The sequence below is a fragment of the Pipra filicauda genome, unplaced genomic scaffold (assembly GCF_003945595.2).
Source record: "Pipra filicauda isolate LSUMZ 115617 unplaced genomic scaffold, ASM394559v2 scaffold115_size4368891_pilon, whole genome shotgun sequence".
Taxonomy (NCBI): domain Eukaryota; kingdom Metazoa; phylum Chordata; class Aves; order Passeriformes; family Pipridae; genus Pipra; species Pipra filicauda.
This window is the reverse complement of record NW_024103607.1, coordinates 3505686-3530474: the sequence shown is the minus strand read 5'-3', so window position 1 is coordinate 3530474 and position 24789 is coordinate 3505686. Positions and strand designations below refer to the sequence as shown.

Genomic DNA, 24789 nt, shown 5'->3' with positions numbered 1-24789 from the left:
CATCAAGACTGTCAAAACACTCTGTAACATACAGAGCTACCCCACCACCTCTCCTTCCTTGCCTGTCTCTTCTTCTGAAGAGTTTATAGCTCATCCACTGCAGTTGTTGAGTCATCTCACCACATTTCCGTGATTTCAACTATATCATAGTTTTCCAGCTGCACAGTGTGTTCCAGCTCCTCCTGTTGCCCATGCTGCATGCATCGGTGTATATGTACCTCCACTGGGCTCTTGATATGCCACCTTCTGGGGGGAAGCCCAAGTCCTACTTTAGAAATACGAAACAAAACAGTAGAGAACAGGATGGATTCTCATATTATTCATTGCCTATTTTCTTAAATATGTACTGTTCCAGTGATTTTAGTATCATATCCTGATTTATGCAGCTATAATAAAATAGAAGCAGGCCCACTGCTTCTATAATAAAATAGAAGCAGTGGGCCTGCTGCTGTTTTTCCTCGTTCTTGCTCTACATATATATATATGTCTGTGTGACACCCTACCTCTCTGTCCCTAAGAACTTTGACAGCCTTCAGCCAAAAACTGCTTTCAACCAAACACGACACGGAGATAAAGGTCTCAAAATTAATTGAGTTTTTATAGGTTTCATGAAAGTTAATGACCAGGTGGAGCTATCAGAGAAACCATGGTGGGCGGAACCCTTGTGAATACTCCAGACCTTGCAAAATCTTTAGCTGGACCTTGCTTGTTCCTGAATGCTGAATTCAGTCCTGTATGTTGAATGAGCTATGAACTGAGACTTCATGAATTCTCAACCTCAAGAGAATGTTTTGTTTGTTATTCTAAGTATGCAAATTGATGAAATTAGTAAAGGAGTTATTGTGGTAATGTTGCTTGCTTTGGCAAAATTACTTAATGACATTCGCTGCCTACATATATATATGTAGAAAGCTTTTTGAGGGTTTTTCATTGGTTTTGTGGTTGGTTTTGTTTTGTTTTTGTAAGTTGGGAGTCTTGTTTTATTATATAGGTTGTATATTTTTATCTGCTGGTAAGTAACTATTAAAGTCAGTTCTTTGGATGTATGTTCTCAAGGCTCTTTTAATGTATTTGGTGAGGAATTGTGGTAAACCTACTCCACACAAGTAAATTTACCTTAAAAAAAAAAGTTGCTATGGGATGGAAGATTTTTGAAAATGCAATTATCAACTAAATGTGACCAAGATAGAGTTCAGCTTGGGTCTCATGTGAGTTGAAGCTAGTGCATTAAGAGGGGCTACTGTAAAAACCCTTTAAATTTACCTTTCAGAGCGAAAATGTACTTCTGAATATTTCATCAAGGCAGCACTAAGTATGAAAGATCAAAGTTCAAGAAAGATACACAATAAAAACCCTGAATCAATATTTTATGAACTAGGAAGCTACTGTATACTAAGTGCAGTTACATATGAATAGTTCAATGATGAGTGTATGGATTGAAAGTAACTAAAATACAGGGGTGTGTGTGTTTCTACAATTTGCCATTTTTTATGTCTTTATCTATTTTCTAGGGTAACAGCTGGAAAAATATTATTTAACCTTTCATCCAAAGTAATAAGATGGCAGTCATCTGAGTTGACTCTTTACATGTTATGTAAAATTAGAAGATGTCACGTGTTACTTTCTGATTTTTTTATCACCTATTGCCCACTGCATATTACATTCCTGGAGGACTCCTCCCTTTCTTTCTGTCATTTGTAGTATTTTATTTATAGGAGATGATACGGTAAAAAAAAAATTAATAGAAATTCATTAAAGTTGAAGACATGGCCTAGAGCAGCACTCTATAATGTGCAGTTTCATTTTTTTCCATAAGTTATAACCTACCAGCAATCTTAACTAAAACCAGAAAGTAAAACTGTGGGCCATTTTGAAGTCATGGAGAGTAACTTATGGGAATCAGGAAGTTTCAGTGTAGGATCATCAGCCTTGGAGATAAAAGCCTCCAGCCAATATAGTACAAAACAAAGAGATCCCCCAACATGCCTCCCTCTTGCCTGGAGGAGTAATTTCAGGACCTGAGAACACTGATGTCCTTTTGGCATCTGACCCCTTTGTGAGAAAAGCTCATCCAGAATTGCAGTAGAACACATTTGTGGTTTTCTGATGGGCTGAAGAGTTATTGTGAACTGAACTGAGAGCACTCTTCTTTCACAAAGGCAACAACAAAAAAATCAAATGGCTACAACTTTCATTACCTGGTGGGTTAGCCTGGCCACTTTTTTTATGCAACAGTATTGTCTACTGGTTCAAGCACTGATCAGGATCATATAGTATGCAATTTCATGCAAAATACCTCGTGTAATAAGTGAAGTTTTCTGCTCTGCGGAGTTTATAGTTCAAATAAGCAGAACTGTTACAGGTGAGAACCATTACAGAATAAAGTGATTTCTCCAAGGTTGAAAAGAGTTGTCATTGAAACTGCAGCCATATTGTTAGACAGGGGTTTGTTTTTACTCCTTACAAAATGAGACTTGAATCCAGATAAGTGATAATACACACACACAAATTTCTTCTATTCTCCGTAATTTCTAGAATTAGAAAATTAAGTTAGCAAGACAGGTTGAAACTGAATGGTCATGTGCAGAGCCCCTACTCAAATATTTTTAGACTGGACCTGAGATTTGAAAGTAGACCTCATGAAACCAAATTCAATCCCCTAATCACAAAACCACACTCTTAGCAGGATGTAAAAATATTTTTTAACTATCAAACATATAAGACAATCCTTATATAAGGAAAAGACAATTACATGTTTAAGCATTTCATATTAAATATTTGTGTTTCGCAGCATGGATGAATGATACTTGGATTTTGGTAGGTCATAATGTTATTTCTCTTTATTGGTACAGTTGATATTCAATTATTCCATACAATGGAGAATCATTTCCGCTTCAGAGCAAAAGATAGAATAAATCCTAACCAGTCATCCATGCTCAGATTGACAGTGACTATTCATCTAGATTCTAAAGAGAATGGAGCAAAGGAGCTATGATTATACCTTAACCTGGGTGAATTTCTTATCAGGCTTATAAAGACACAATGCTTTTCTCTTCTTCGTGCTTGTTGAGAAAAGATTGGCATAGATACTTAGCTTGTGTGTCTGAGCAAAAGAAAATGTGCAAGCTTGCAACCTCACATCTGTGCACATAAGGAGAAAAATTAGGAAGACTTTTCCTTTATGTAGGTCACCGAGTTCTGTGAATTAGTGTTTCAGTACAAGTAGATCTGTATATTCAAGTCTATACAGTCTTCAGTAACCTATTCCTTTCCAAAACCATTTGGTAACTTTTATGGTAACAACAGCAAAGGCATGCAAACTTGAGATTGTTAACAAAATGCCAATACCATTCAAATGTTTGCCCAGTATCATTGGCATCCATTAACTGTATGAATCCCTTCTTTATTTGCTTCCTAAGTAAGGTATTTCCAAGGCAGGTAGCTTCACCTATCAGTGTCTTATTCCACATTTTCCAGTTTAAGCACTGGAAGTCACAGGAAGATAGTTACAACTGACAAATGATACAGGTATTTAGATATACCTAGTTGGGAGTAAAGCTTGTCAAATACTCTTTATTGAGATTGGCTCGAACTTTGAAAATAACAAAATTTAATGTGCATGTGTGGAAAGTACTGTCCTTTCAAAGGCAGGTATCCCTTTGTCAGCAGATTAGAGCAAGGTATTGTGTAGCTAATGTTTCAACAGTGGATTGCAAATTAAATCCCTACTTGGTTTTTTGAGATGAAATCCCAGTCCCTTACCCTCTAAGCCACTCAGCTTTTCATCTTAAGCAAATTAATAAAGATAATAATCATATATGCATATCATTCGTATTGTATAATGCAATAGTTTTACTTTCTTTGTGGAAAAGCTAACAATTTACAAATGATGAAGAATAGAGAAAGCTGTGTTTTCACCTTTTATCTTTTACCTGTGAATGCTGGAGGAATGATTGCATGAGGCATTGAACTTCTACTACATCTTTCAAGTAAAATTCTCAAATTGTTGAGACTTAAATCAGCTAAGCTTCACAACACTTCTCAGAAAGAGATTAATATCTGTTTATATAATTGCCTTAATTAGCAGGGAGTCAGGGTGACTTTCTGTGACTAATTTTCAAATCAGATATCTAAACACAGGAGAGTCATCAACTTCTGATTCATAGAATCATGGAATATGCTTAGTTGGAAGGGACCCATCAGGATTATTGAGTACAACTCCTGCCCCTGGCCAGGACACCCCAAGAATCACACCATATGCCTGAAAGCATTGTCCAAATGCTCAAAATCAGACAGTCTTGCTGCTATCTGGGGAGCATGTTCCAGTGCTAAACCACCCCCTGCGTGAAAAACTTTTTCCTGATATCTAATCTAAACATTCCCTGATTCAGCTTAATGCCATTTCTTTGAGTCCAGTCACTGGTCATGAGAGTGAACAGATCAGTACTTAATCCCTCTGCTTTGCTTCTTGAGGATGCTGTAGACTGTGATGAGGTGTTCCCTCAGTCTCCTCTTCTCTAGGCTAAACAGATCAAGTGACCTCAGCTACTCCTTATAAGGCTTCCCCTCAAGGCCCTTCACCATCTTCATTGCCCTCCTTTGGACACTCTCTAGCAGCTTAATGTCTTTCTTATATCGTGGTGCCCAAAACTGCCACAATATTCAAGGTGAGGCTGCACCAGTGCAGAGCAGAACGGGACAATCCTCTCCCTCGACCGGATGGTGATGCTTTGCCTGATACCCCCCAGGACAGGGGGCTGACTCATATTCAACTTGCCATTGATCAGAACCACCAGGTCCCTTTCTGTGGCCCTGTTCTCCATCCTCTCATTCCTTAGTGTGTACACACAACCAGGGTTGCCCCATCCCAGGTGCAGAATCTGGCACTTTGCGTTGTTGAACTTCCTGCGGTTGGTGATTGCCCAGTCCTCTGATTTATCGAGGCCTCTCTGCAGGACCTCCCTGCCTCTGAGGGAGTCAAAAGCTCCTCCCAGTTTAGTGTCATCAGCAAGCTTACACATTCACTATTTATTACTTGCAACTCTCAATCTGAATCTCTTGCAGTAGGTACAGAAAAGTGGGAGGAAGCCAAAGCACTGCTAGTAAGAGTTTAATGCGAGTCGTTACAAAAAGGCCCATTCTTGGCTAACCATAGATGCCCTATGCAGAAAATTACAAAGGAGGAGACAGAACTGCTGGCAATATAGTTGCCATCCAGCCCATGCTGGGTGATTTTTCACAGGAAATAATTGTGGTTTCCATTATTGCAGCAGAAAAAGAGGTTAGAAGAGTCTAGAGAAAGTATACTTCATTCCTATTTTCAGAATATTTATGAACTTTTGTACAGCCTGAAAGATATCACCTTAGTCTGCAGTCTTCTCCTCAGCTATAAGTCTGCTATTGTCTGCATAATGTATCACAGAAAAGCTCTGTTGTTTCAGGATAAACACAATGTACCAAGAATAATTTTCCATTTCAGAATATCTGAAAACTAGTATATTTAACTGCTGAAGAGTGTTTTGGTTTTCTAATATGACTTTTTTTTTTTTTTTTACTGTAGCATTTCTCTTCCTGGGCGATTTCACTGTTCGCTCTTACAGACTAAAATCATGTAACGTGGAATTTGCTTTGTTTTTCTGTTCTGACATGGGAAAAAGACTTTGGGTGTGATTACCATAAACAATTATAACCTGAAGATTATCAGAAGAACAAAACAAATCTAATTTTTAGGTCAAAAAAGGATAGGTATTGTCATAAAACTTTATATTATTTTGCATTTTAAGTGCTTGTGTTGAAAATAAAATCAAATCCTTAGCAGTCCTCCATACAATTTCCAAAACTTATATCCACAGAAATAGAGGTTGAAGGAGACTGTGAAGCCCCAGAATTCCAGAGGAAATATCACTGCATTTTTGATTTCCATTGACCTTATACTGTAACTATCTACAGCTTTTGGAAAAGGATATTGAAGTAGGCAGTTCCTTGGTCTAACCCAGTGCAGGCTCTCATGTTCATACCTTGTCACTGCTGAACAGGAGGAAAGGAAAACAGGAGAAATAATTGCACTGACTTTTCTGTTCCTTTTACATGGTCCATTTCTGAGAACTGCAGGAATTTCTTTTAAATTGCTGACTCTGTTTTGTATCGTTTCCATTGAGTTGGATTTACTTTGTGTTCCCTTCATCCTGTCTGATATTTGAACACAATAACCACACCATACTGGTTCAGCTTAGTGCATTTCAAACCTATAGATTTTAATAATATCCCACTTTTAATAATGACTTTGATCATTCAGGTAGACATTTACAGGATTAGTATTTTCATAGCAATGTATTTTCTTCAACATCTGATGCAATATCATGGTTCCAAATTCAGCAATGGTTCGGGAAGCTGTCTCATTACTAACAGTGTTGTCAGCTTCTCTAAATAGTAAAAAGTCTTCAGGATTTTTTTATTTGTGATTCAAGATGCAAAACCACAAAGGGCTTTGTTTAGGAGCCACTACATCACTAATCGTAAACCAATTGTGAGAAATTAGCCATATCTGAGAGATGGAAATTGAATTGTACCACCCTTACATTCTTGATACCAAACAAGAAGGTGGGTATTTGTCAGTAAATGTCATGTCATTTCATTTTACAGGATTACAGGCATTTGGAACATAGTGGAGAATGAAATATAGCCACGCATGTTAGTGGAGGTCTCTAGTTGAATTCTCACCTTGAGTGAGAAGTCTCTTCAGATGCTTTTAACTTATTTACGTCCATCTCAGCATTAAATCTTTTTTTGCATAGAACCTCTGTATAGAACAATAATTCCATGTCACAGAAAATGTCAAGATTATGACATTTATATTTGTTTTGCCCTGAAATGAAAATCAAGCATTCTAAAATAGTGTGCAGAAATAAATATTCTTTTATGTCCAGGCTTTCACAAATTTTTGTCAAGTATTGAAATGGTCTGCCTCAAACATAGTAAAATGTTTCATACTGAAAATGTCAACAACTTAATGTGTTGACTTTTTTTTTTGGACCTAAATAAGTTCAAGAGTGGAAATTTCAACACTGGTCAAGTTGTTGTTTAAGGGTATCTCTGCACAACAAGGAAAGCTGTCCTCATCATCATCATCATCATGGCTAGTAGAAGAAAGCTGTCTTACAAACAAGCCAAACTACTTCTAAACTCACTGGCTCAGGTATCCAAGACAATGGCTATGCAAATTTCAGCCCTGAAGTGATAACCCAAAGTTATTAGTAGAAGTCATGGAGCTCATCATGAAACTATAAAATTCTATAGGCCTGCATGTGTGGATTATGTTCTAGTTCCAGCATTGACATTTTATGGGGCTGGATGGAGAAGCAAGAGAAGACAGTTGGTAAGAGACTGGGAAAAAGACTTGGTCATAAACATGAGGGTGCCCTGACTCTCATGCTCTCTCCACACTGCTGCACTCTGCTGTGAGACGGTAGCAGAATGTTTGGAAGTGGAGCACTGGAAGCAGGTGTAGCAGTTTGGGACATCTGTCTTCTTCTTGGCCCCAGAAGTGAGTGGGAAAATACAGAAGCCTTCAAGTTCAGTGCTTTTTTAGCTTGAGTTTTCACTCTATTTTAAAATGAAAAACATGAAAACTAATTTTATACTCCTTGAGGTGAGTTTTTTAAAACAAAAAACAAAATAGACTTGAAGTTCTACATTTCATTATTTCTCTTAGCTCTTTCCTTAAGGGCAGGTTGCAGTATGATGCTGACATACTAGTAGCATTTAGGGACACTTTTTAGCCACAAATTGGCTATATTTGTGTACAGTATGGATGCTTACCACACTGCATCCATGATAACCATACGTTCTTGCTTTGAGGTTAACGAAGGTGTCATTAACCATCACTCTATCCCTTCAAAATGAACTTACAAACAAGTTAATGATATATCTAAATTCAATTTTTGTTTTAGAAGCTCACTTTGAAAGCAAATGGGAGGTTTCCTACAATAGCTGTCCGTGTTTGGTGGGAAGGTTTACAGTACAGGTGAACCAAAAATATTCCTTGGATTGTCTCTTAGGATCTACTCAAATAATTCTTCTGCCCAATGCAGTCACCTATGCTAAGACTTCTGCATTGCAGTCAGTGCCAGAGCTGGTATGAGAGGGATCCTGAAAAATCTCTGTAGAAGCATTCTGTGGGAAAAGTAAATAGAAGTGATGTGATGTTGTTGGCAGTAGCAAATCTGTATCTGTTTGTTTCTTTGGAGATTTTTGTTTGTTTATTTTTACAATATTTGCAACTTTATCTGAGGGGGGGGAGGTTGAGACAGTGTCTCATCACATAATTCCTTCCAACAGCAACTAAAGCCCAGCAGTAATCGCTGTTCTGTTACCGAGATACCACACAGAAACGTAAACAAACTTTAATGTCTGCCTTCAAGAACAACTGCTGCATCCACATGATTTAGACGAAAACAGTTTGAAAAAAGGGAAGCTGTGTTTCTCAGCAAATTGCCTCCTCCTTTTCCAGCACACCAGCAGCTTTTTAAACACAAAAACAGAACAAGTAGACTCTTTGGTTGGCCAATCAACACACCTAACAGTAAATAAAACTATTACAGAGTGAAATCAGCTACTTTTTTTTTTCCATATTAGACTTGAAAAGGTGGTGGACATGGGAAGAAATGCTTTTTCTAAGGCAGGAAGTTGTCCCAAGCAGTGCTGCCCTCCTACCTGCCCTGTGTGGTTAGTTATGGACCTCAGAAAGGCCTGCAGAGACCAGTTCCTAGAGGAGATGGGATGAATGAAATCCCCAGTCCTTGAAATACGTACACTAGCTGGAGTCTACCTCACTGCACTAAAATGGTGTTCCAAGGTCTTGCTTAGATACTATCAGGCAAGGGAGGTGGCAGCCTGTCCAGATATTCTTCATCCTTTACTAGTGTTTGACAAGGGTGTTTTCTCCACTTCAGAGCAGTATTCCTAGTCTCATGTTGCAAACAAACCTAGTTCAACAATTCAGAGTCCTCCAGAAAGGGAAAGAAGGTACTTATGTTATCTATCTCCCTCACCAACTCTGAAAGTTTACCTGGTCCAGGGATGTCCCTAACATTACTTCTAGGAAGGGGGGAAAGATCTGTAGGTTGTAATGATTGTCACTGAAATAAATGTAAAATAAGAGCACTATCTTCCCACCAGCACAAGTCTGTCAGAGAAGAAGGAAGAAACCTTCCTGTTCTAGGTGTATGCTTTCCGATCTGTGTTTACAAAATAGTAATTGAACTGATGGCTCTTAAGGTCTGAACCAGACTTAGAGTTCCTGCAGCTACTTCAGCAACTTCCTTCTCACTACCATCCACATCTTCTGAACTGTGGCTGGTTGGTGTCACACTAACACAATATTCTTCGGAGGAGCTCATTCCCTCCAGCAAAGTGAGTTTTGTCATGGCCCATGTCTCCTCTCTTTGCTTTCCAGTGTTCACACAGAGGTTCCAAGAATGCAGCTTCCCAGAGCATTTTGTGTTTGCCTGCTGCAATGAAGAATGCGGCTTCTGGAGTGGCTCGTAGCATCATCTGATGGCTCCACTTACACAGCTCAGAGAGACAGGGTGCAGGAAGTAACACTGCAAATTCATTGCTACTATCCTAGGAGCATCACTGCAGGGGGGAAGTCCTAGACAATTGCTGCTGTAAGGGTGAGCTTCCTGAGGTGAAATAAATCAATGAATAATTGCTGCCTCTGATGGCGGTGGCAGCCAGCAGCAGGACTAAGAGGGTGAGACAGGCAGCAGCACTAATAGACTGGGGGAATCCTGTCTTGACAGTTTTCAGCCTGCTCCATTTCTTTCAGCAAATAAGATGCATCTGTTTGCCTCCATCTCTCAGCAGACAAAGTAAACAGTCATGCTACAGGAGGTCACGGTGTGACTTCATGTGAGTAAACTGAACCGCTCTGAAGCAATATGCATTTTCCAGTGAAAGGGCACCCAAGACAACGTGTGCTGAGGATAGCTAGCAAATGCCACAGAAAAGGAATGTCTCAGCACTAAGAGCAAATAAGGAAACACCAAGTATAATTGTCAAGGTGCAACAAAACAGTGAACACTAGAGCCAAAATAAAATGACCCATTCTCATTTAAACTCCTCTCCCCTTCCTTCTTCAAAAAATATCTGCAAAATTTCTGCCATATTTTTTTCCCCCCTCACTTCACAATGTCCACTTACCACTGTAAATGTAACAAATATCTAGAGTCAGCCACGAGAATTTAGTATATTCCTGACTTTCCCAAGAAAGAATGAGAGCGCAGATCAGAAATCCGTTCTGTCTGCAGCGTCTTGTCTTTTATATGCTGGTTAATAGGATCCATCAGTACTCTCTTATTCACATGTATAATAATAAGCTGCTTGATTTGAAATTCCCATTTTGCTGTATTCCAGACATTAGTTTCAAGGAAATTGAGCTATTTAGCTTTTAGACTTTATACTAGTCCAGATACAAAAAGCTTGTCCTCCTGTATTGCATTAATTTATCTGCCATAATTTATGTGTCTTCCTTTTTTTAAGTTGCTGATACAGTGTGAGTAGCTGTGGATCTTGATACCTAAACTTGTGTATTGATTATTGATTACAGAAAACCATGTTTTCTATGAACAACAAAATAATGTTTGATGTTATACTGAGATTGTTTCAAATTTAGAACTGAGATACATCCTGCCTAGATTGTGACACTGAATTTCCTCAGCTGAGAGCTCGTCCTTAGGTGTCTGTTTAATTAAAGAAAATAAATGTGTACCTTGAAAGAATGGTCATGTCAAGTCAGATGAAGAGGAGTGTATTACTTCCATTTATACCAGAGCAAAACTAGGGAGAACTTGCTCTCCCTATACAGTCAGGATGAAACCTTCAAATGTGGCTTCAGCAGAACTGTTTAGTGCTCCACTAGTCCCATCTGATCTGAGGCAGTTTTTGTTCCACAGTTTTCTTTTTTTTTCTGAGATGGATTAATATTGACCACTGATTTCTGATTGTGGTAACTAGCTGTTAAAGTGAAGGGCTATATCTGTTTCCTTAAATGAACCAGTGCCATGAAATGTCCTTGGTATGGCAGCTCAATCCTTTGCACATTCAAAGTGCTAGAGCACTCCCTGGCATCGTTTGGGACCTGGCAGGCTGGCTCCCTTCCAGGAAGATCTGGACATGGTTCAGGAAATGACACAGGCCAGGGACTATTCACAGTAGATGATTTGGATGCAACCTCTCTGCTGTGGAGGGCAAGAAACTGTAATAGCACAGATATGGGTCTCTTACCATATGCCTCAGGGCCAGAGAACAGTTATGATCACATTTGAATAACCAGATTAGACAAAGCAAGAGTCCCTCTATATTTACCCTGTATTAGGAGTCTCTTGGTGCTTTGGCCATGCTGCACAAAGCACCCAAGGTAAGCATGAATGTGATCCAAAACCTGCTGAAAGCAGTGGAGGCTTTCTGTTGTTAATGATGTTTTCAGTCAGATTGTAAATGAACACTAAATGTTATAAGGAGAAGTATTTGGAAAAAAAACATGGGGACAGAAATACATTATTAATATATCTCCATTTAAAGAAAGGAGAGCAAAGCAAGGACTTTGACAGAAAAGAAAAATACAACCCAACCGGGAGAGTTACTGCTGGGCCTTTAAAACATACTAGTTTTTCATGTCTTGCTGCACAAACAGTCTGTCATGATTCCACCTAAATGCTGATAGCAATCATTGATTTATACTTTGCTTTAGACTTTGTTAAATAGGCTAAATGTATAATTTCTGTAGAAAACTAATAGCTTCTCAAAATATTTCAGTATTGCAATTTAATCTGTCGTCTGAATAGAGCCTGTACTGGCTCATTTTCTAATTTGGTGATAAAGCATTAATTCAGCCTAAGTGCTATTTATGAAATAACTGTGATGTTTGGGATCATACATTTTATGTTTGAGGGAAAAAAAGAGCTTTATAATCGGATATTTGAAAGTCGTGGCTCAATTAAAAGAGTTTAAGTTATTCTTTTGACAAAAAGTTCTATCGCAGACTTTCTGTGTATTGATTTCTTTTAAAAGTGATATAATGACTCAAAAAGGGGGGGGAAGCAAATACATTAATTTCCATAATTGCCATATTCTGAATTCTTTTTTACAAAATAAGTGAAAACCTGCCCATATGGTGCCTTATGACCTTGTCATGAGTTTTAAACTTGGTCTCTTCCAAGAACATTGGAACAAGCAAATGTGGATTTCATGAGCTGCCTCTTTTGCATACTGTTCCTATTACACTTTTCAAGTAATGTTGATGTAATTAATTATGTATTTGTTGGAATATGGAGCTTGCTTGTAAGGAAATAACTGTTACCCTTTGATTTGTTATACTCTGATTAAAAGCGCTGTACATATGATTGCTTCCAGCTAGTAGCTATGCTACAGCATAGCTGAGGGGCAAATGATGCCCTCCATCCAAATATCCATACATCCTTGTAGTCTATACATAGTCATTAACTGCAAGATTAGTCAGAGTAGAACTTGTCTGAGTCAGAGATATCTTTTCGGCAAAGTCAGTTTACTGAAATAATAGTCCAAATGCTGTTTACTTTTCAGAGTCTTTAGGTTTTCACTTAAAGGTTGTATTCCTTTTATAATCATGAACTCCCACCATGCTCTTACAGCTGATACCTCTCTGTAGCTAGTCTCTTGCAAGTAGGTATGGATGTCTCTTCAAATAACATCAAATACTAGCTGGAAACTGTTAGAGATGCTGTTACTTTAAAAAAAAATAAATATTGAAATCTGGTAAGTAATCCATCCATTTGTTAAGAACAGCAGATCACAAGTCTGAACAAAATCTAACATTCAGCATGTTGGTGAAAATGTTCAACCATATAGTAACCATTGTGCGCTTTTCCTGTTTTCTGAAGTACTTCTGATAGTTTCAGAAAGTCAATAAGGGATAAGAGAGCAGTGCATATCTGCAGGATTTCATGGCAGCAAGGGCAAGTTGACATTAATGTGGAGAAAAGTCCAAATTTCTATGTTAGGTGACTAAGAAAACATGAGGGTAAAAAAAATGGTCTGCATTTCAGACCAATACTTGACAGATAAAATAGGAATCAGTAGGAATTTTAAATAGAAATATTATGGTAAGAAGTCAGGAAGCACCTTTGTTATGCTCACAGATATTTTGAATAGTGAGGAGGCAGGACAGAGAGGGATACCCCTGCGCTGAAGATCAAGTCAGGGCCTTCTGGCATGTCTAGTGAAATGCAAATGCAAAGTACTGCAACTGGGAAGGTATTACCTCTTACAATGACATAGGCTGGGATCAGACTGTCTGAGGAGCAGCCCTGGGAAAAGGGTGCTGGGGGCCCTGGGAGCTGGGCAGGAGCCGGCAGTGAGACTTAGCGTCAGAGACAGCCAGTAGCATCCAGGGCTGTGGCCTCCACTGAACCCTCTCCAGTAGCTCCTTGTCTCTTTTGTACTGAGGAGCCCAGAACTGGACACAGTAAATGCTCAGGGCTGAAGTGTGGTTCTGTAAGCACAGACTGGGGAGGGGATGGAGAGGAGGCAGCCGGGCCCTTCACAGCCGTGCATGGCAGGGCAGCAAGGTACAGCAGGCAGGAACTGAAATGAGAGGGGTTCAGTGTGGGTACTGAAACCTTTCCCATGAGGACAGGCAGGGCAGGGGCAGGCAGACAGAGAGGCTACACAAGGAGGTTGGGCAGTCTCCATCCTGGGAATTACAAGACCTGGCTGGGCAAAGCTCTGAGAAGCCTGGTCTGACCTCACAGCTGGCCCTGCTTGGAGTAGAGGTGCACAAGGGACCTCCTGAGGTCCCTTCCACTCTGAATTTCAGAGTGATCTTAGGTTAAGTTTTGCGTCACTGGGACAGTACACTGCTTATATCTGACTAAATCATCCTCTTATTATCCTATTTATAGAAAAGATTCTCTTCAGAAAGTCACCCATTTTACACAAAGTCCAAAATAAATGAACAGTACTTTTTTGCTAGGATTACACTCTGTTTTCTCCAGTAGTCTGTTAGAAGTTTGCCAACATACACAGTTACACTTTTTCTATAGACTCACATTAATCTGCTCCAAAAAGGAGCTGAAGATGCCTATATATAGGAAATTAGTTCAAGTACCTTTATATAATACAGATTATTTTGAAATAAAATATAGGCTTTTTTTCCACCCCTGAGACCAGTTAAATAAGGCACTATGAAATATATTTTCTCTATATAGTTTTCTGTTTAGAAACTAAAGGTGTGCATTTCTTACAATGACTGTAGAGCACATGGGATAACAGATTTCTGTCTAGATAGCTGTCCCAAAAGATACGCTGCATATATGTCCACTACTTATTTCTGCCAGTTTAGGATGATATTTTAGCTCAGTAGTATATATCCACAATATTTTTTGGTATTTCTTCCTAGAGATTCAAAGGAGAAAAGATAACTATTTTTTTTTTTCCAAGAGCGCTCCATGAATGCCACAAAAAGGTATCAATGTACCTATGAAACTAAAGGCTTCTACAAACAGAAATGCAGGAAAAAGTCTTTCTACTTACTCATTCGCAAATGAATTGCAGATGTCAGGCAAATCAATAAATCTTTTGGATATCAAGAAAAATAAGGATCCCAGCCACTTCCCCCGAGATTCTTTATGTAAAAGGTGGCACAATAATTATGTAGGTGGATTATGATCTATAGGCAAGTGCACTGACTATTAACATCTAGAAGTGACATTTCCTTTTCAGACAAATTTAAAATGAGCTGCAAAGAGGCATTTTGCAGTCAACTTGCTTGTAAAAAAACTAAATCAGGCATGCTCTTATAATTGTACTGTATGCATTTTCCAGCTCAGACTCCGGTTCTGCCTCCTCTCCCAAGTCAATTACTGTGGGTAGAGCTGGCCTAATTTTTTAAATGCATAGCACATTTGCCTAAAGATGCATTTTATGAAACAGTGCCACTGAAACAATCCAATCAGATCTGGCAAAAAATAATGATCAGGGAATGAGGGCAAGAAAGGGAGGGAAAAAAAAAAAAAACACCCAAAACAACCAAACATTGAAATGTTTATTTAACAGCTTGAAAATTAGCTTTTTGACTTTTTAAGACAGTTTTTTTGTTAGACAAGGAAATCTTAAGAAGGATTAGAGTTAGATAACTGAAATCTAAACCAAAATAAGAAAGCCCTTTTGAAAGAAGTGAAACATATTGAGTTAACCAGGATGAATTTATAGTTTTCATTTCATTAATTAATTTTTTAAATGTTGGCACTTTGTAAATGAGGTGGATTTTTTTTTTCAGTTCAGGCATAAAAATGAAAAATTAACCACACAACTTTGGCTTGGAAAAATCTGCAGGTAAAGTATCCATTACCTGGTGAAAAAAGGTTTTTCCTTCCCCTTGAAAAATGTTCATGTGCTCAAGATTTATAAGAATATATCATATCTTTGGGAGAGCTGAGGATGTTATTGGAAGTATGAATGAATGTTGTAATGTTGGTTTTAATAGGTAGTCTTTTGACCTCCGTTGGTTCCTGTCGTCATTATGACAAAGCTTAAATAAACACAACTAAAATCAAGGAATAACTCTTTGAGAGCTGTCATAGAAGAGAAACTTCCATTTTAGAGTGTTGCGGGAGGACCTCTGCACCCAGGTCAGCCATAATACGTCAGCCCAACACCTAAGGCCGGCTCTCAGAGGGGATGGAAAGAGTTTGGAAAACTGAAACAGAGCATTGAATTCAGCTTTGTCTTCCATGAATCAAACCTGACTATCACAAGGAAAGAATATGCATATATGTTCCATACAAAAAAAAAAAAAATTAGCCAGGGATACGAGTATTGCAGTGAGGGGTCCCTCTTACTGTCTCCATCCCTTCACAGTCTTGCCTTCCGGCTCTGAACCTGTTTTAGGCCCCTGAACTCCAGTGGGGAGTTCAGCACCAAGCACCACTCAGGCATAGCCTGTGGCAGAGCCCTGTTTCTTGTGGTGCACTGGGCTGACAAAGCCAGGCAACCTCAGAGCCAGCTCCAGGCACTTTGCTGTGAGCTGTTCTGCTTTGTGTGGATGTGCAATCAGTCAGAGGGGAAAGAAGAAAAAGGTTTTGTTTTATCCTTTTCTTTGAACAAATGCATGTGCATCATACAAAGCTTAGGAATTCCTACAGGATCAGACCTCCTCTGATGTCTTGAAGAAATTTAACTAAAAGGCTCTGACGTGAAAACCTGTAACTTTATAGAAAATGACAACTGATGGCTGGGAAGCCCCGAGGCTGGGTAAATAATGGCCATGGGGAGGCTGTGCTGGGAGGAATATTGCTACGTATGGTTTCATCTCAAAAGCCATTTTATTTCATGTGGGAGGAGATAAAAGAAAAAAATAACCCCATGTTATATCTGTTGCTCATATCACCTAATGCAATGATGAAAGGTGTTGCAGTGATGACAGTTGTATGTAAACTCCTGTGAATATAATATAATGGAACACTAGCAAAAAACATAACAAAACGAAACAGAACAAAAAAACCACCCTGCAAAAATCACTGACTTAAACCTTCCACAGTCATCACTGGACTTGTGAATTTAGTGCTTAATTAAATTAATTTGATTTTTTTCTACTTACATGTGAAAGCCACTAGTTAACAGGAGGCTGACAAGCATTTTCTCTGTTTGTATCAGGTGCTGAAACTAATCTGAACTTGAGAAGCAGGGAAGATCCAAATACATCAGATACTGGATCAGAAACGCAGGATAAAAATGCAAATAACCATGGAACCCAGTCATCTAATCCACTGTCCAGTTTGGTGACTGCTGAAAATGGAAATTCAGTATCAAATGGTAAGCAGTTTCTAATCCCAAAGCTCTTCTAACATAAAATTGCTGAAATGTTTGCTTGAATGAGCTTTTTAAGATATACTCAGGTTGGAATCTTCTGAGTTGTGAAATATCTGTGTTTCTGAAACTGGCTTAACTTGGTATGTGTGAACTGATAAGCCCCTCTCCAATAAAAGCTGAATGGGAAGAAAGTAAAACAGCTTGTGTTGAGGAATTTGTAATTAGTTCAGCTCCAAGTCTATAAGCAGCCTAAGGCATGGAGGACTCAGATTTGAGATTCTGATCCTATAATCAATATAAATGGGATAGAAAATGGAAAATCAGGATCTCCCTTTGTTATAGGTGCCCTACTAGTGAATGATAAATTGTTTATCATTGCAATACAAAATGGTGCAAGAGTAGTGACAGAAAGAATGAAATCTTTCAAGGTCTTATAAGCATAAATCCTAAGGAAATAACGCTCCTGTGAGTTCAGATTTTTAATAAAAAATTAAAATTTTTCATTTTTTATAACATATTGCTCTTCTTTTTTAGTTTATTTTTAGTATTAGGAGTAACACTTTTCTACAGCTCTGTACTATCAAACTATGACTTTTCCACCACAAATCTTCCATGCTTATCAGAGTTCTTAGTCTGAAAGAAAGAACATTTGCCATTTCTTGTACAAACCATAAAGTAATTAGAAAGCCTGTAATAACCTTTGGTGTCATAATGCTGAAAGTTGTGATCCTACATCATCCAAAACAACAGATCCTTTTGTGGGAGACTCTCAAAACACTGCAGGTAAAAGTTACTGAAATTTGTTGTCATTTTCAGCTAGCACCTAATAGGATATAGAGAAATGTTTAATCATTAATTTAAAACTTTAAATTTGATAACTATAGTAAGTGACTGAGATGACCTAACTCTTGGTTAGCAAAGGGGAGATATTACCCAGCTATCTGACAGTTCTGTACACCCAGTGGAGTGTGTTGTAGAGGTGCTTATTCTGTGTAACCCAAGTGAAAATTAGAGTAGTTATTACACAGATAAGACACGCACTTTGCACTGTGCTCTTCATGCAGCTCTTGGCACTTTACTGTCCCTTGAAGGAAGCCTCCCTGGTTATTCCTCTTCATTTACATCTGAAGTCCACTGCTTGTGTATGGAGATCCATGTGAATGGACTCCTATATAGTTTATGCAGATTGGCATCAGAGTGACTATAAGAGCCTGTCTGTTTCACCAAAACCCCCAAGCATTATTCGGGTAAGGGGATTAGTCCTGTCTAATTCCAGCTGTCAAGAAGGCAGCCATTCTGCCTGAACAGGTCACCTGTGGGCTGCAGTCTGCTACACAGCCTCTTGAAACTCGCTGCCAGATCTAAGCTCATCAGGCAAGAAGCCATGGAATGGGAGAGGTATCATAGCAGACCTGACATCATAACCTGACAGCAAAGAGGCATGTCACCATGACACAGGCTACATGCTACTGAGAACAGAGCCCTACATCTCCCCTTTTCCTGGTGATGCCTGTTTCACAGGCATATATCTGCCATATATCATCTACATATATGTCTGCCAGTGTATCAAGTGGAGCTGATCAGTAAATGCAGCCTGTGTGTGAATGCAGAAACATGAAGGTTTGAGGATTGATGAATGACCATGGTTGCAAAGACCCAGAGACTCTGTGGTGGTGTTGTTTTTTCCAAATATGGATGTTGGAGGCCAGGAGGTGCAGAGTCTCCAATTGCATGGTAGCAGAGCCAATGAAACTGGAGGTTCTCTGGAGCCACAGAACCACGTCTGTGGTCCAGTGATTTAGATCTCAATATTTGAGATGCAATTTATTTATCTGTAGGATTCTAAGAGGAGTATCTGAGAATAGGAAAGAAATGGGGAACAGAAAGTACAAGAAGAAGATCAGAGATCTGGTGTGGGATCTTCCTTTGAAGCTATATAGAAAAGACATTACAGGGAATAAGTGGGTGAAGGATTGGGTTTCTAGTTTGAATGCCTAGGAAAAGGCTGCTTTCTTGATTATGTGGAAAAACGGCATGTGTTTCTTTCTTTTCACTTCTACAGTTAGAGGTTATTGATTGACTCATTCCTTACTGTCATTTTCACCACCACATATAATTGTAACAATAATGTATAGCAAGCATGATTTTGCAAAAAAAATGCCAAATTAGGCTTACTTTTGGTAACCTGAGAATAGTTGCAGGAAAACTGAATCCAAATGTTGTAGTTTGTGCTCAGACTGAACCCCTGATTAACTTAGGTTCTTGTAATTCTGCCCCTAGCCCTGCTAAACTGATGATTTCAACCTTGGGCTGAATTAAGCAAGGTCTTATTCAATGCACAGCTGTGGTATCCTAATATTTACTTAGGTGTACATAAAGGAAAGCTCTTGGAATGTAATCAACTACTTCATTTATCTTTCCAAACTCTACCAAGCCTTTGCTTACCATGTCTGTGACAATGTGCTATTGCTGTACATGGAAACTTTACTTATTTGATAAGACCTCTTATCAAACTGCTTTTTACAGAAATAAACATAAAGTCATTGATAACTTGATTCTTAACTCAAGGTTGTCATGGATGGTAGATCCTAAAATGTATTAATATAGTGTAAAAGCAATAACTTTTCCATAACATGCGGCCTGGCCTAGGAAAGTATTTTTATTCATTTCTAGTGCTCTAAAATTGTGCAAATATTTTACATTCTACCTTTTATTTGAATTAAATTAATAACACCTTCCCACCCCAGCCAGCAATGACCCTCACTCTAAGATCACTGTGCAGAGGTGTTTGTTTCTCTTGACTACAGAGGGAGACTAACTGGCTCTTTTACGCTGGACGACTGGTTGTTACACAGTTAAATTTTGGGCAGCTAATTCCCACATCAAGAGTGCACAATAAGTACAAGAATTACAAAAAAAAAGTTCTGTACTGAGGAGATGAAGTTTTAAGTCCTGGACCTAATATTGACTTCCTGTGTGACATAGAGATATTATCTGAGAGCAGACCACAGGCTTGGTTTTTGTTCCCTTTGCATTATTTCTGCAATGAAAAGGAGCCAGGGAAAGAGGAGCCAGGGATTTCCATATTGCAGAAGGAATCCCTGGCCAGTGTATAGGCAATGTATTATTTGTAGACTCTTCCTTGCTCCTTCTTGTAAACCAGCATGCTGCGATGCTATTCATACTTAGTAAACAATAATCGATCCAGTTTCAGTAAGCATGGAAATAGTAAATATCCAGGCAAATGTGTAACTTTTTTTTGTTCTTTCCTTAGTAAAACATGTCAAGGTCTTTTGAATCTTATACTGAAATCAGCCAATGCAGAAATCTCAGGTTATAAATGAGTATTCTTCTGTTTTAGGTTTACCTGAGGAAAATGAATATTCAAGACTGTCTGCCAGCACTACAGCAGGCTCATCAATTCACAGACACAGGGAGAGCCACACTAGTCAGGTAAATATTTAATTGATGGTTTCTAGAACCAGTTAAAAGAATCATAGTAGCTGCATGTTGAAAGCTATCTTGATTCAAATTTGGGTGTTGGCATTGAAAAATGCAGATTTCTTTTACAGGTTTGTATTGAGCTAAGGACAATAATCAATTTACTGTTAACTGTTTTTTGCCGGAAGAGTGATCATCCTGAAAGGTTCTCATAGTAGAGTTCAAAGTTTATGAAACATACTGTTGCTGTTTGTGAGGATGCTGTTTTTAGGCAGGAAATATGTCTCTTCACCCTGAGAAGACAAAGATGTTATCTGTCTCAAGATATTCATTCATACCAGAAATAGTTGCACGATAATGAACCTCATAGGAATAAATGCATAATAAAGTCATCCTTTTGTATACAAAAGCAATGAAGACTTTAAAAATAGTCTTTACATTTTTTATATAAATATCAATAATTAATAAGATCAAAATATCTATCAATTAAAACAGCAGTAAGTAGTAATGTAGTTTGAAGCTTGCACTGGTTCTCTTAAAATTTCTATTTAGTTAATGCAATTTTAAAATTACGACATAGAATTAAGTTTGATGGGTATTAAGTGAACAAAAAGGAATAAAATTTGTCATAATATATTCTCTTCATTCTTTTCTTCAGCATTTTATATATAATGTGAACCACTTTACTTTCAAAGTAGCCGATTCAGGCATGAAGGCATTCAAAAATTTTATCATTGCATTTCATTATTTCACTTAAATGACATTAGTGTATTCTCCTGTTGTCATTATGTCTTCAGTCCACTTTTCTAAAAAGGTAGTCCCAAGCGATTTTTTTTTATTTGAGATGACTGTAAGAAGTTTACAGTAAAGCTAAATATTGTCCAAAGAGGAAACAAATTGGAGCTGAGATGCCTTTTCACAACAGAAACCTGTCATTAAATAATTGTACAATTTCCAAACTATTTTACCAGAAGGTAGGGAAAGTGCTTTATCACATTTAAAAGCTACTTGTTCTCTGTAGGGGATAGCTAACATTTCTTAACAACAAAATACTGGCCCTAATCAAGTTAAACAAATATTTGGTCATTGACTCCAGAAGGAGTGAGATTCAACCTTCAAAATTATACTCGGTCTTAATTTAACTTTGAAAAACAATAGATTTCAACTCAGTAAATTTGTGGGCAAACTAGTAGAAAAGTTTTCACTTTTTGTTTTTCTTCCCTGCTGTCAAAAGCACGTAACTACAGCGCCTATTCTGAGTTGAAAGATTGTGCCAAGACAGCACTCAGCACTACACTTAATCTCTTCAGACACATAAGTAAGGCCAGCCAGAATTGCCCTGGCATACATAGAAACTTATCCAGCTTGCACACAGTAACAAATTTTTTTCCATCACCATACCTCTCAGACTCTCAAAAATGGATTTTGGCTGTGTTGTGAAAAAATACTTACAGGTCTGCTGTCTCCAGATCAGTATACTGGATGAGGATATGGAATTATGAAGATGACTAGAGGCAGTGTATTCAGTTGGCTCTATTACATTTTTAATGATCAACCAAATACTTATTAGGTATGAGAGTGGCCAGAGAGCCCTTTCTAGCAAATGAAAGGGCTGACACTGCTGCAGTTTTAAACCTCACAGTGAGATGCTTTTGTCCTGAAGCACCTTACAACTCTGTTGCTAATCAGCTTGCCTGGGTTCGAGAAGGATCATGTTTAAATTACTAAATCAGTGCAGTACAAGGAGAGTTAGATGAACTAGGTATAGGGGAGCCATTATTTTCTTCTTATCTCTGCAGATAGAAACTGTGAAGTTCGTAATAAGTACTAATTAGTAACTTAAGAATTTTTAGAATCTTTAGTAATTTAAATGTTTTATTTTAGAAGCAAGTTGTTAACCATTTACAAACTTGTATTTTTTATTTTTCAAAAAGTATTTGCCAAAACCTGAATACAATTTCATTTTAGTATTTTGAAATGCCACTTTTCAGTAAATAGTTGTTTTGCCAAAATATTTCACAGATTTTTAAAATAGATTCCATGCAATGCACTCAGAATTACATGCAGAGACAATCCTTAAATGCAGTCTCAGAAAGAACTGTGACAAGTTTAGAGAAGAAATCTGCAGTTCTGTGATTTTTGATACAATTGGTTTAATGAATAAACATCTTCCAAAATGGTGTTGCCAAAAGAAAAAGAAAAAAATCTTCTTTTCATAAAAAGAAAAAAAAAAAATCTTAAAAAAGTCTGTGCTCACAGGGCTGAGAATTCTTACTGTGAAAAGCTTTCCTCACCATTTCCAAAACATGGCATATATTTGAAAATGATTGGGTTTAATTACAGTTGACATTTCTTAGCCTGCTGCTAGTGACTCTAACAGCATACAAGCCTATTGTAAGTCTTTGCCAGGCTTCAGTGCAGTAACCTTATCACTTTAAGTAATTCTTGCACAGATGCATGAAATAGGACATATTATTTCACAGATCTGTAAAGGTACTGATTGACTAATTGCTCCAAAGAGACAAACTTAGGCTGGGTCCTTGGATTTCTTGGCAGACACTGTCACTTTAGCTAAAGGAAACTGGTCCATTAGCTTTCAGGGGCTTCAGTATTTATGGGGGTTTTTTAATATCTCCCTGCTAGTTCTTTGCTGAAGTGACAGGAAATATTTTCATTTTTGTCACAGGATCTCAAGGCTCATATACATTCAACTAAAGTTTAGACATTGTGGCTTACAGTACCATCCTGTTGTCACATCAGGTGCTAATTACTTGCATCACTGCCTGATATGTCCTGCACACTGCAAACCTACACACTTCAGAGATAAATTCTTCAGCTCGGTATCTGTCAAATGCAGCAGAAGGATCAATCTTTTAACAAACACTTTTGAAAGTAATTTTAAAAGTAATTTCAAAATATCCTGCAGATGTGAACTCAGAATCTGAACTGATCATCTCTAAAGTGAAGTCTGCTGAAATAAAAAGAAAAAAAAAATCACTGTTGGCCATAAATGTTAATTTTCCGGGGCAGTGGTTACTTAAAGAGCAATTTTTACCAAATGAAAAAGGACAAAAATTAGAAAAAAAAAGTTGTTAAAATACTCATTGGAAAGTTATGGAATAAAATTCTTCTTTCTTCTGTTAGAAAAGCAGAGGAGTCTTGAAATTAAAGTTTAATTTTTGTCTCATCAGAAATGAAAGAAGATACATCAAAAGAAATATGTCTTGCATGTCAAAAGAACAACAAACTATGGGGGCATTAAACTAATACCTTTTCCTTCATATTGTTTTCTGACTGTGCAGTTGTAGATTTCCAAGCGTTTATAACTAAGGTTTCAAATAATACCACATAAAAATATAAAGAACCTAACATCTGATATAACTCCATAGCATCATCTTCAGCCTCAATTAAGATAAAAAAATTGAACCTCAGGACTTCCAAATAAACCTGAATCTGTAGTCTCAAATTTTCATACCGTAATTTCCTTCCAGAGGCAAAAAAAACTCTCCAAAAGGAAAGACATGTTTCTTCTGGTCATTTGTGCCATAATCTTGCTTAGGAAATTTTGTTATGACTAAGAGTCTTTTCTATTCAGTCACACTCCAGGAAGTTATCCTAAAGCACAGTGGAAGCACCACAAACATTGAAATTGCTTAGCAGGGTCTAAAACCCAAAACCTCCTCTAAAATAAAAAAGCTTTATAAAATATTACTTCTGTGGTCTTCTTCTTTTACACATTTCTCAGTTCCTTAGCCAGTCCAGTGGGCTCTCTACTCCAGACTGTATTTAGTACTTCCTCTCTTCTCAATAGCTGCTATGAGTGTCTATGTTTAAAAGGTAGAGCATAAAAACCATTGAAATATATAAATCCTTTGGAGCATCAGCAACAGCAGCAAGATGAAATAGAGTCAATAAAAGTAAGCTTATATATTTGGCACCTCACACAAAAGCTAAGCAGCCCTGTCATCTTCTTTTTCACAGACCCAGGACTGTATTTTTTTTTTTTTTTTTTGCTTTTGCTGTTGGTAAAAATATTTTAAAGTTGTTATTAGCATTCTCTACGAAGTGGGAAGTGGTGTAAGAAAGATATAGTGGAATGAAGAGAAACAGGCCAGCTGAAAGATACTTTTTTTCTTATGTGGGCAGCAAGAAGCAACATGGTCTGCCTGTAACAGGATGAGATGGACAACCTGGAGATAATGAACAGATGGGAAGTGAGGGGCAGATTAAAGACTAGAGTGATAATAAGCATGTGTGTGGGGCGGGAGTGGGGAGTAAACCAGGCACTAGATAAAGGATGATTCAGATAAGTAAGGTTGGAAGAAGGATAAAATTACAGAGAGAGAAGACAAATAAGAAAATGGAATAAAGTATTTAGAAAGAGGAAAGAAGGAAGAGCCAGAAAGAGCCAGAAAGAAGGAACAGAGAAGTAAAAAAACAGCTAAAAGGAAGATAAGAAAAAACAGGAGGGAAAGAGCACAGGGTGATGGACTAAAAAGA

General features: G+C 37.9%; 1 protein-coding gene and 1 long non-coding RNA gene across 5 annotated transcripts in view; one reads left to right on the top strand and one right to left on the bottom strand.

Annotated features, from left to right (window-relative positions):
• The window catches only part of MYO16 (myosin XVI), a 361410-nt gene that overhangs the window by 316376 nt on the left and 20245 nt on the right, over positions 1–24789 (top strand). For all 4 annotated transcript variants that reach the window (XM_027743477.2, XM_027743481.2, XM_027743479.2 and 1 more), the window contains exons 33-34: positions 16693–16851; positions 20210–20301. In XM_027743477.2, the coding sequence (XP_027599278.2) occupies positions 16693–16851; positions 20210–20301 (251 nt within the window). The remainder of the gene's footprint in view (positions 1–16692; positions 16852–20209; positions 20302–24789) is intronic.
• LOC113999776 lies at positions 12545–18155 on the bottom strand. The gene is made up of 3 exons (XR_003544979.2): positions 17890–18155; positions 16637–16824; positions 12545–12766 (listed from the first exon to the last, which is right to left on the bottom strand). It is a non-coding gene; the product is annotated as an uncharacterized LOC113999776 (long non-coding RNA).